At 31.5% G+C, this 12,987-nt stretch overlaps 1 protein-coding gene across 6 annotated transcripts in view; it reads left to right on the top strand.

Moving 5' to 3' along the window:
• The window catches only part of Lrriq1 (leucine rich repeats and IQ motif containing 1), a 192,531-nt gene that overhangs the window by 174,972 nt on the left and 4,572 nt on the right, over window positions 1–12,987 (top strand). For all 6 annotated transcript variants that reach the window (XM_076920108.1, XM_076920105.1, XM_076920109.1 and 3 more), the window contains one exon: window positions 710–830. In XM_076920108.1, the coding sequence (XP_076776223.1) occupies window positions 710–830 (121 nt within the window). The remainder of the gene's footprint in view (window positions 1–709; window positions 831–12,987) is intronic.

Raw genomic sequence — 12,987 nt, 5'->3', positions numbered from 1 at the left:
GTGATGCCAGGCATTCTGTACGAGAAGATCCTATAGGTACGCGCAACTCTATACTGGGGCTAAATATCAGCGTAACATAGTAACAAAAGTACAAAAGGAAATTCAGATGAAGTGAATAATCCACTGGGTGCATGAAATGTGTCTTGAAATTACTCTATATTTAACATGACCTCAAAATTAGACCATTTAGAGTGTAATATTCTACAAGGATAATGGTTATAATGAAAGGATGTATACGGTCTGTGATGCAATGGTACGCAAATATGGAAAATTCATTTTGAGGGTTGTTGATTGAAAATACCACTATATCTAACATAAATACAGATACTGGAAAAATAATCTAACATGACATTTCTAACATTTAATTAGTATTAAATAATATACTTGGTCAGTAAGTGATGTTAAGCTGTTTAAAGTTTCACCCACTGCATTTAAGGTTGATTTTCATCAAAATTACTGTAGTAAAATGTTTTCTTTTGTTGTACAGACTCAAATAGCAAAGCTCAATTTTAAAATCGGCTCTTATTTGCAAAAATATGCTTTGACATAGTGCATTTGTTCTGCCTGGGCAGCAGTAAAGGATTGTGGTATCATTTTGAAGAAGGTTGTTTGACAGAGCCTGTTTGTTTATTTGGGGTAATGTGAGCTGCATTCAGAAAATGCCATATTTTGTTTCATGATTGTATACATTCTCCCCCATTGCTCCCAGGCAAGACTTGTAAGCAGAGAAGACACGGATTTGGACCTTTTTTCCACAACCAGTGCAAGCGCTTTGTCTGTGAACAAAGAAAAAAAAAGCCAGACACACAGATACTCGGCGGGATCCTCAAGTAAGCTATGGTTTCCTTCAGAATTAATTTAAAAATCACAAATGAGTGGACCGAGGCTAATGCCAGCAAGCCTTCTTTTACAGATAGGGGGTAGAGTGCCAGCCACCTGTGCTACCCACAAACGAGCCTTTGGTCTCTTTTCTTCCCTTACATTTCTCCTTTGATATAGACCAAATTAAATTATTTCTAAAATTAACAGCACCAGTACTTCTTTAATTATATTATGGAAATCAAGCTTCTTCACTCCCCCAGGCTCCTGAGCCTGTTGAATTCCTTGATCTGCTTTCTAAGTGTTTTTAGGATAACTTTTTAAAGTTAAATTTGCATGCTCAACCAGAGAATTTGGGCCTTTACTGTTAATACATGTTGTAAAAAAAGTTACCTTTTAAAGAAAAATTCAAATATAGCAGAAATTTGCATGATAAGGTGTCAAATGAGAATGGGTTTTTAAAAAAGTCTTTTAATTTGTAAAATGCCATTCATTATGTTACAGTTGAATTTATAGTCATGCCTACCTCATATGTCTATTATCTGTTAAATTTAATATAGTAATAAAACAGCTTGATGTACTAATATAGAAATTATATCAACAAAATATATAGTAGCTAGAAACCCTGAGAACAGTGAATATTTTATTAAAAATAATCAAAAACTTTGAAAAAACATTGGCATTTTATGAAAATAATTATGAAAATAATCAAAAACATTGGCCAAAATTATTTTATGAAAATAATTTCTAAGTTTTCCTGTCTTCATTTAATTATATCCTAGAAAATATGAAATATACTGCAATATGTTATGATATACTAATATAAAAAATGTTTTATTTCATATGTATAATTTCCCAAAACACAGTGAGATTCAAGCTTACACATAAGCTCATAAGACATTATAATTACTCCCATTTGAAAGCTTGAATACTCCTTGATATTATATTTATAAAAACCAATATTTTATTAAATGTGAAAATTCCATAGTTGGTGGTTTCCAGATAAAACTTGAAAATCATTCTTAGGCTCTAACTTTTCATCCAGGTTCTTGGACTGGTGTATGTTATAAGAATTTAAATCCTTTTATGCATGTAACTTAACTGTGATAAATGTTGGCTTACCTTTATAAAATTATTTCAATATATCTAATTAGCATATTTTCCTGATTTTTAAAGATCTTACAATTCTTACATTTTTATTACTTGATTACAGAATCTGGTTAGCTTTTCTGTATGATTTAAAAATATTTTAGTTTTATTCACATAAATAAAATTACTTATTGACAATAAATTCCTGGGTTCTTGTTAGAATATCTTGCTTACATTGATTTCAATTATGACACGCACATATCTGAATAATACTCGCTATATTGTACAGTAAATATCAGTTTTAATCACTGTTGAAAAAAATGGACAATATAGAATGAAACCAAGAAACAAAATACTGTTTTCTCTTCCACACAGAATATAAAAACTTTTCATCAGGGCTTGTATGTAGTTTATTGGCAGAGAGGTTGCCTTGCAAGCACAGACCTTAAGTTTGATCCCCAGTACTGACCAAATAAAATAAAAGAAAAAAAATGGAACACTAACAATAAACTGTCATTCATTATATGTCATCAGGAACTTAAATGGCTCAATAAATCAACAACTATACTGTAGCACACAGCTTTATGTTTCATAGGACACTGGTCTTCAGATGACAGAGTATACATGATCATAAATAAAGTCCATGAGTTTCATTCTTTTATTTAGCTTATTTTTGTGCATACTTTTGTATTATTTTAAATTTTTAACAATGTCATAAATGTGTTATGAATACCACTTACATTCTTTTATCCTAGCCCATCTCCTACAGACTCCCTCCCATCCCAACCAGATACAATCTGTAAGACACTAAAAGAATATTATACCAACTGCATGAAATTCCTATTAGTTGGCGATAGACGACTATATTGCAAACACTAACAAATTTTTAATATGCTTACCAGGTGAAATTTTATAATAAGCTACTTTTAAAAATGATTTTATTAATGACAAAATGACTGTATAAGTACTTAGTCATTGTAAGTATTCACCTACTCTGACATCAGCAGAATACCATTGTAAAGACTGGGAGCTCTGACATCAAACATTATCTAGTCATTCCTAAAGTGTGCTGCTGTTAGAATCAAATAGAAAGCATTTCGAATAATATCAGGTCAAAATAAGAGATAATAACTGTTTTGCTAATCATCACCAAAAAATGACACCAGACTCATTATACTGAGAACTCAAAAATACAGTTAAATTTATGTATGTAACAAATGCTATATATATATATATATATATATATATATATATATATATATATATATATATAAAATGTATATATAACACATGACATATATCTGTATATATAATATATAACATAATATATATGTACATACATGAACTTTACTCTTAGTCTCTTGACCAAAAAATAGTTGGTTTAGCCTTTTCGTCTATAGCTATCCTTTAACCTTCAAAGATTTTACAAACTGCATTTTCATGGCCCTGGGCCAAGCACTTACAGCTTTGAAAGCTCTTTCTCCTTGAGCTTTCCCTCTCCATTTCTCTCTCTCAAAGCTTGTCACCTTGTTAAAAACCAAAGCATTTCTTTGTTACTTTGAAGGCCAAATCTAGAGAGTGGTTTATGCGTCACAGCTGTGAGACCCTCTTTGAGCCTTTGGACTCCTCCAGACATTTCCCTTCACTGTTACAATAATAGTGTAATGTGTATTCTTTGTGATCAGATGAACTCTGGTCCTAATATCCTAGATCTACTATCAGAGACAAGTCCTATGACTGTGGGTAAGTTAAATTCTAAGGAGAAGTTTCCTCTGTAAGGTGTGGGCTAGAATGTTTCTCTCACAGGGTATTATGAAGAAGTGAGTAAACATATGTAAAACAGGTGACGTTATTTAACATATTGAAAAGGCTGAAACAATCAGATCCACCGTTTTCATTTTTGTTGTAACTTTTGTGTCTTATTGTGTGATTTTAAAACAAACTCACAGCAGAGTTGCCTGCCTTTTGTATGTTCCTTTACTATGCCAGCCACCAGAAGCAATTTTGTCTTGGCCTAGAGAACCTCCTATTTTTTGTCTCCATCTTAACTTTTCATTAAAATAAGCCCAGATTACCATCACTGTCTAGATTTCTGAACCATCTTAAAGTTTGCAAAGAAAGAGTGGAAGTTTTATTGTTTTCAAGCACTTGAATGTCAAGAAATTACCTCATTTTAGTAAAGTTTAGGTAAAGTGTTTTATTTTATTAATTATTTTGGCTTACTCTGTTTTTCTCATTTAATATCTATTTTCTAATATACATGACAATAATTGTTTTACTGTAAATGTACTTTATAGCTTTAAAATACTTTTATTATGTTCACACTTCATGATTAATTTTCTTAGACAGATAATGTAAGTTGGAAGAATTTTAAAAATTAGATTTTATTTCTCCCCCAAATGAGAAAGCAGCTACTTGCATGCTCCAAGTTATAACTTATTTTATAAAGAGAAGAACATAAAAATTTCAAGTCATTTACTAAATGTCTCACTGTTTCTACATATTCACTTCAGTGACTTCTGATCATGACTGAGCTTTCTGTATAGCCTTCATTTGTTCAATTAGCAAAGAGCTGGAGATACACGATAGATCCATAGTAACGGGGAAGAATAAACTGCAAATCATGTCCTCATTTGGATACATAGAAACTTCTAGTGAGTTGTTAACCTTTTCCCTCAGGCATTTGTTTTTCTTGACATGAAAGTAAGAATTGTTCAGAGATGATTCAATGAATGTAGTTACTTTGAGACTGGAAGGCCTCTCATAAGCAGTGTGCTTCCCTTGTCCTGAGAAAGACAATTGGGAAATGAATGAAGTAGAAAAAAATCCTTTTAAACAGTGGCAAATAGTAACACCCAATATGTGTTTGTAAGGCCATTGAACAATCCTTCTGGGCCAGAGGTTCCATATTCTGAAGCAATAAAAGAATAAACATTAAATAACAGAGTGTTTATCACAAATGTGTTCAAATAGTAAAGCAATGTAAAATAAGTTGAGATTGGAAAGAAAACTTAATTTTCAATTAGTCTTAAGGTGTAAAACATGACTTTCTTCTTAATAACAAATAGCTAAAGAAGACTTCAGAAAATTGCTTAGAGTTTTAAAAGCTTAATATTAGCAGAAAAAGCATTCTGACTATGTTCTGACTCAAATATATTGACAGTATTTTTTTCAGATCTTATCCGAAAAAGGTAAATTGTGTGTGTAATCAAAAGCATGAAGTATAGTTGGTGACCTTCATGCCCAATAACTAATGTAGACTGAGAATCTGTAGTAGAATCCAAATTTTAAGTAAATTCTAAAAATGATCACTACTTTTATTTCAAGTGGAAGGAGCACATTTAATAATATAGTTTAAAGTTTTTCAAATAAAAAATCATTGACATGTTGTATATTGATGCAAGTCTACTTATATAAGTACATACATATGAGTATCTAACCTGGGCTAAGCCATACTTATGATCATATGCCGAATGAATTTAATGCTTAGGTATTATGATATATATAGTTGGGTTGTTACACAAACCACACATTCCCACAGCAGCTTGGATATCTACGATGTATAAAACACTCCTACAAGGCACTAATAAATACAGCACTGTCTTTTATATGATGTGTACACAGAAGACACAATGAGACTATAGATTTACTGCTAGACTTATATTTTTTATTAATTTATCTTTCAGTGAATATTTTCTGTTGCTAAAAAAACTAAATACAACTCTTCAAACTATATTTGTGATTTAGAGTGATAATAAAAGATTTTCATGTACTAGAACTGTGTTTACAATAGAACCAACATAAAAATGAGCTTTTTAAAAGCTTGGCCTCTATAGTTAAAAAATTTTTTTTCCCAGAATCACTAAACAGATTCTATTGGCCATAGTCATGTCATACTAATTTTATAAGTTAGTAGTTCTTGGTGTCTACTCCTAGAGTACATGTTACACATTGGGGAATATAGTGAAATATTCTCAGTTCCAAGGAAAGCTCCTGAGATATAGAAGGTCCTTAACATATATTGACTGTGTGAGTGTATGAATGAATGAATGAGTGAATTCATGGGCAAATGGAATTTCCTGAATATATAACAGCCAAGACATTTTCATAACAGGTTCTGACAGGTTCTTCTTCTGGAGGTAAGGTATGCTGAGGTAGAAAGCTAAAAGCATTGATAGAAATCCAACAGTCAATTCTTTAGTATCTAGAAGTATCTGCCATGCCCCAAGTTCTCACATTTATAAACATTCATGAGGACAATCTGTCAGTATATGAAGGATTCCGTTTCAGGTAAGTTTTTCAAATAAGCCAGTCATGAGGCACAAACTTCTGTAGTTCCTATTTATATAAAGTCAAGCCATCATTTGTTCATTCAAAAGAGAATATGGGTTACACTTTGTTGATTTAGTATATCACACAAAGAGGAGTACAGTGCCCATCATCTACCCATCACAGAGTTATTGACCTATATAAATATTTGCTGGGGATTTGGGCTCATGATTTGGTCCTAAAGCTCAGGGAAGCTTATTAGAGGGCACACTGTACTAACACTCCTTTAGAAAATTCCAAATCTCCATAGTGTTGCAACACTTTTCTAAATATACTTTCATGATCAAGCTAAGAATGGATTTTATTATAAAAGAGAAATTCTTAAAGACATACTTTTATTGCAAATCATATTGTGGAACTGCATTTATTGGTAACTGGTAATAACTTGATAATGAACATAAATTTATAAGCTTATGTGCTAAATTATTGCTTTCTGATTAGAATAGCATATATATGTTTGTGTAGATATTGAGAGTATATACAAAGAACATTAGTGTACAAAGCAAATTCAATCCAGTCTTCTATTCACAGCATGGACTATATATTAAGTGTTGGTTTATTCACAGTATTTTAGGCATGAAACTGAGAAAAAAATTATGTCGCTAGACAAATGTTTATTGATCATCAAGTATAAATCAGTGACAAATATGTATTATCAATATGATTTTCTATTAAATTAAATTTCTAAATTCTAATATTTTATAAACATTAGCCTCTATCTCTATATCTCATAATTATGTCTACCACAGCAAATATTATGATTTTGCAATAGAGAAGAGACCTCCATTTTGTTTTGTCTTCAAAATTGTGAAAATCCCAATGGAATTTTAAAAATATCAGTATTTTTTGTATGAAATATTTTTTTCTTCTGGAATCATTGAAAATAAACTCCATTCAATACAAATGTGCTAATATCTCAAAGCAGTAGTTTAAGGATCAATGCATGTGGCTTCCAGCCAGCTCTCTCAACTGTGAGGATGCTTGATTAAATGAGGTTGTATGTTTTTCAAAGACACTAAATCAAACATAGCACTTGTTCCCTCTGAGCAGAACTCCTTAATATGTTATTTTTATAAGTTATCATCTGAGTAGATCTAGTAACTACCACTAAAATATTCTGAATGAACTACTGGTATGAGTACCTCCTTAGGTAGACCTTGACACCTTAATATGGCTGTCATTATGAAATAGCACCTGTTTGAGGTCAACAAAGACACCATTCTGAATAAAAAAAAAATATATATATATAGCAGGTCATACTTGATTGTATCTCACCAGCCAAATGATAGAAACCCAATCAGAACATTTTGCTGTTAGAGATGAGAAAAGCACAATCATGTGATATTTGATATTACCACATTAATTAATTAGATAAATGTATAATTTTATATTTTTAATATCAACAGATAGATGATAATGATAGATAATAGATAGATGACAGTTCTACATATATAAACGTATAGATACCTACCTATATATATATACATACATGTGTGCATGCATACGTACATACTTAGGATAAGAGAGATGATAGTACTCAGAAATGTCGAGAATATCACCTCCTAATTCTTGTTACATGAGTATTCATAACATGAGTATTCAAATACAATCGTTTCTTTGATGGGTTTTCCTGCCCATTTTGGCATCATATTTTACAAGCATTTTGCCTATTCCTAACATATTTCCCCTTTAAAAATCAAAGCGTCAATAACTCCAATTAGCAGTCGATTATCTAGATATTTATGCTACTTTTTATAATTCCCTCACATTACAAAACTTGAATTTATAGACATTATTTTTTCACTAAATATTAAAAACTTCTTAAATGTAAGTTAATTATCTGTTAGTGTTTTATGCCCAAACATATTCTAGCTATATTTAATTATATCCACCTTGCTTATTTTCATATCAACTTATTTTTAGAATAATAATTTTCTATTATGTTGTCCACTAAATGAATACAATTTTACTTATACCTGGATATTTAACGAGTAAACATAAACACTTAAGTGAATAATTAAAAAAACTCATGTAGTTATATAATTCTAGAGTACTTTCGACAAACATTATCTTAAGGAATGTCATATGAAGAAATCTCTTATTTTTGTCTAGTTTTAGAAGGTTCTCAGGGCACACTATTTGTAATGTTATCAAAGTATATGTTTATACTTCTATGACCCTAATTACAAACATATCCTAGTATCCTTTGAACAACATTAAAAGATTCAGTAACAGAAATCTTCCAAGGCTTTAGTAGTAGACAGGAAGTTGGTTCAGTACATATAAAAGATATACAAATCTAAAAATATCTTTTAATAAAATGATTATGAATTTTACATTTTTTGTTGATGGCATAAAATCAGTAGAAAATAAATAGAGATAAATGATAGATGGATAGATAGATAAACAAATTTTACTGTGTTCACCCACTGATAACATTTCTTCATTTTTAATTTTATATGCTTGATTTCTAGATAAGGTATAATCTCTAGCCAATGCTTTTATGAGCAGATATCTACCTCACATTTTTTCCTTTCCAATGATTTTGTCTATATTGCTATTATATTAAAGCCCTGGTTTATTACTGAATATAAAGCAAAATTTCTTCTTCCTGATAAATCCTAGTCAGGTGGGCAGTAGTGACACACCTTTATTCTCAGTACTCAGGAGGGAGAGGCAGGCAGAGTCTTGAGCTGGAAACCAGCATGTTCTACAGATCAAGTTCTAGGACAACCAGAACTACACTGAGAAACACTGTCTTTAAAAAAATCGACAGAAGAAAAGAAAGAAAGAAAGAAAGAAAGAAAGAAAGAAAGAAAGAAAGAAAGAGAGAGAGAGGAAGGGAGAGAGGGAGGGAGGGAGGAAAGGAGGGAGGGAGGGAGGGAGAGAGAGAAGAAAGGAAGAGAAGAAAGGAAGGAAGAAAAGGAGAAAACAAAAGGAAAGAAAGAGAGAGAGGAAGGAAGGAAGGAAGGAAGAAAGAAAGAAAGAAAGAAAGAAAGAAAGAAAGAAAGAAAGAAAGAGACTCCAGTCATACCAAACTAAATTTAAATTCTGTTACTGTAGTTACACTTTGAACAGTAACTTACTATACTGACTGTGTCTTCCAATTTGCAACTGAACATGGTGATCTATATGTTACAGAGATATCCTAGTGGAAGCATCAATGAATAGCTTGAGACACAGTAGATTCCTACCCCCTGCCCTTTCTTTAGTATGGTGTTTTCAGTAACAGCATGAGAGAATTTATCTTGATGAAGGGCTTAAGAGCAAATGGTTGATGAAGCATATGGAAAACATGAAGTAGTCTTTAAGCAAGTTGATTAATAAAATGTGATTTTAAGTTTAAAAGCCCAGTATGTATATACAATATACATGTATTTTATATATATATATATATATATATATATATATATATATATATATATATATGTGTGTGTGTGTGTGTGTGTGTGTGTGTGTGTATAATATATACAATATATTATAATATATATAATAATTATATATATTAATAAATGGTAAATGGCAACTGACTATGTTCTGCCTACAAAAAAATCCACTAATACAATTAGTAGATGTTCACAACTTGTGGTGTACAACTCCATTATAGAACATGTTCAACTGATTTTCATACTGTCCATGAAAACAATTTTAATTATAATCCCTCTAAGGAATTATATTTTTCCCAGATTTAAACATAAGCTTAGATATTACAAGTATTTGTGACCACTGCCAGCCAGATATTTCAGTGACTAAACACATCTGCCTCCAAGACCAAGTGCCTGAATTCAAACCCCAGAACTACAAGGTAAAAGGTGAGAACCACCTCCAGCAAGCTGTCCTCAGACTTCCACATGAGGGCTGCGGCATTTGCATGCTCCCATTCTCCACACACAAATGAAGAAATAAGTGTAGTCATGAATTTAAAACAAGTTTTGCCTCAGTTAAACATTTATTCTATACAATAAAATCTGAAATTTTATTCTCATTTTTATTTTATAGTAATATAAATATCAGGAAAAAATGCTACACCAATATTACAAATAACCACTATTATAGTTTGGTCTCTGGCAATGTAAAGTTTTAAACTTTAAGGCTCCTTCTTATTACATTAGTGTGTGTGTGTGTGTGTGTGTGTGTGTGTGTTTTCATTCAAGGATGTGTACAGGCATGTACCCTCACATATGCAGTACACTCTGCTTTTGTAGAAGTCAGAAAATCCCTGTGAGAACTAATTTTCTCCTTCAACCAGGAGAGAATTGAACTCAGATCATCAGGGTTGCAACCACATACTTTTACTACTATCCCAAGGCTAACTCTTACTCTTGTTTGAGGTTTGGAGGTTGGGCTCCTCTGGGTTTTTTGTTGTTGTTGTGGTGGTGGTGGTGGTGGTGGTGGATTTTCTTTTTTTCTTCCTTTCTTCTTTTTTTAGGGGGAGTTGTTATTTAATTTTTTCTTTTCTAAAATGGTATTGGGCAGGGACTTTAAAATATACAGACTAGTTAAATCTTCATATTTTATCTCCGAAGTACTTGACAATTAACAAATGAACACTGAAATAACTCTTAGAATATTGTAGTGACTTAAACTAGGTAATTAAAATGAATAGTTATGAAACCAAGATGGTGCTGAAACAGTTAGTGCACTCCTCTAATATAAATCATACTTAAAGTTATCTTAATAAGAAAGGATGCACAGAAGAAATTACTATTGTCTCACTCTCTTGGAACCAGTTGGTACTATCCGAGTTCTGAGACAGCTTTTGGAAACAGTGAGCGATGACTTTACAGCCAGCTAAATATAAGTTATTAGTAACCCCAGGATAACATTTGCAGATCTAAAACAGTAGCTAGTTTAAATATAGAGTGACCCAGTCCAAGGAAGGACAAACTTCATTTGCCCTTATGCAGAAAAATAGCTAAGCCTGTCAGCTACATTTATTCATTTTGAATTTTTTAAAAAAAAATAACATTTTTTGAGCACAATATCCATTCATGCTCTATTGATAATAGATTAAAGCATAATGTTTCTAACTATAACATTTTAATTCTTATTATTTTTCATGACAATTTCTTTTCTGAAATAAATTGTTTTCCTCTATTTTTTCCCTTTATATTATTAATGTTCTTGCTTTCAAGCCAATTTCTTACACCAGTTAATATGGTACAAAAATAAATGGGCATGGTCAAATGTGAAATGCGTTTGTCAAATGAATGAAACCGGAGAGCAATAATACAATAAATCCTCAGGCTAGTCATGTTTATTGTTGCCAAATGTCTCTCTCCTAAGAACTAATAAGCATGAACTGGAATAATGGAAGTTTCCATGAAAAACTTTTGGGAAACCTATCCACAAGTCTTCGCTATCTGAGAATGTGGAAATAAGGGTTTGTGTCATACAAGTTCCATCAGAAGACAGTAGAGAGGAAACTCAGAGAATAGAGTCGCATGGGAAATCAAAACAGTATAGAAATTCCTGATACAATTTTGTTCACAGAAGTAAACTGACAAGAAATTCTCCTTGAACAACAGGAAAAGGACACGATGAGTGGGTGGGCGAATGAAAACAGTGTGTACAGTTGAAGCATGTGAAGACAGCAAGTGAACTTGAAAATACAATCAAGGTTTTAAAGGCTCACATTTTCAAGGATATAACAGGCCTTTTTAGGAATTACTCAAAATTCATGATTTTGCTTCAGATTTTCTTGGCAAAATTAAGGTGAAGCAAGGAAGAGAAGATAATTAAAATTTTAAATACTGTTTCATCTGAGCTAGAGACATCAAATGAAGACATATGTCAAGCTAAGATAAAAATACACACTTAATCATTTACCCTATTTATGACACTGTTCCTTAGTTATAGATACTTATAGATTCATAGATGTCAAAATATGGAAACAGAATAGTTCTCAAATAATGTTTTAAAAAGTGATTGGAGAGTTTTATAAATAGATTTCACCCAAATCAGCATGACAAATATACTTATATGGTCTGACATTTTAAAAATTCTATGTAAGAATAAAAGTATCTAGGAGAAAGCAAGTCTTAGAAGTACTAGTTACCAAATTTCACTCTGTGCATAGTGAGATGAACTTTTGATTACATACTAATGTGTTTAAAAGTCCAATAATTATCTAATATGAAGTTGAAAATCATAAAACCACAACAATCAGGGTAATAAAAAAACAATTACCAATAGAAAGAATGGTTCTGGGTAACTTGGAGCTACATAAGAGAGTAGCAGTCTAGTCTAAAACAAATTACACAGTGCTCAGATTTTATTATCCAAATCAAAACACTGAAGTTAAAATCCTCCTGGAGGAAAAAGATCAATATGAACAATAATAAGGAGAGGATGTATCGGGGCAGAACAAGACTTTAGTGCCCCTTGTTTGCTGTGTATTCTAGCCATTTTTTGTGTGTCTGTCCAAAAAGCAGACATGAGGAATGATAAAGGATAATTCAACAAGCATATGCAGAAAGTTGGAAAACAGTGCACATTGTCTTTCAGAAAGATTCTATGTCAAGTATGCATGGTAGTTATTATAGAAAGTGTAAACATGCAATATACTATATGATAAATTTCTCTGTGTGATACATTTCAATTTTTGTGTTTTTATTTAAAAATAAATATACTTTGTCAATTTTAAATATTTGCATTATATATGTTGACATTTTAAATTTTCAAGCACCTAAAAATTAAATGAGAAAGCAAGCATAGGCACCTTATGTATTTTAACACTGATAACAAACT

This window comes from Arvicanthis niloticus, chromosome 22, assembly GCF_011762505.2.
Source record: "Arvicanthis niloticus isolate mArvNil1 chromosome 22, mArvNil1.pat.X, whole genome shotgun sequence".
Classification (NCBI taxonomy): domain Eukaryota; kingdom Metazoa; phylum Chordata; class Mammalia; order Rodentia; family Muridae; genus Arvicanthis; species Arvicanthis niloticus.
Note: the sequence above shows the minus strand (reverse complement) of the source record. Positions and strands in the feature narration are given on the sequence as shown.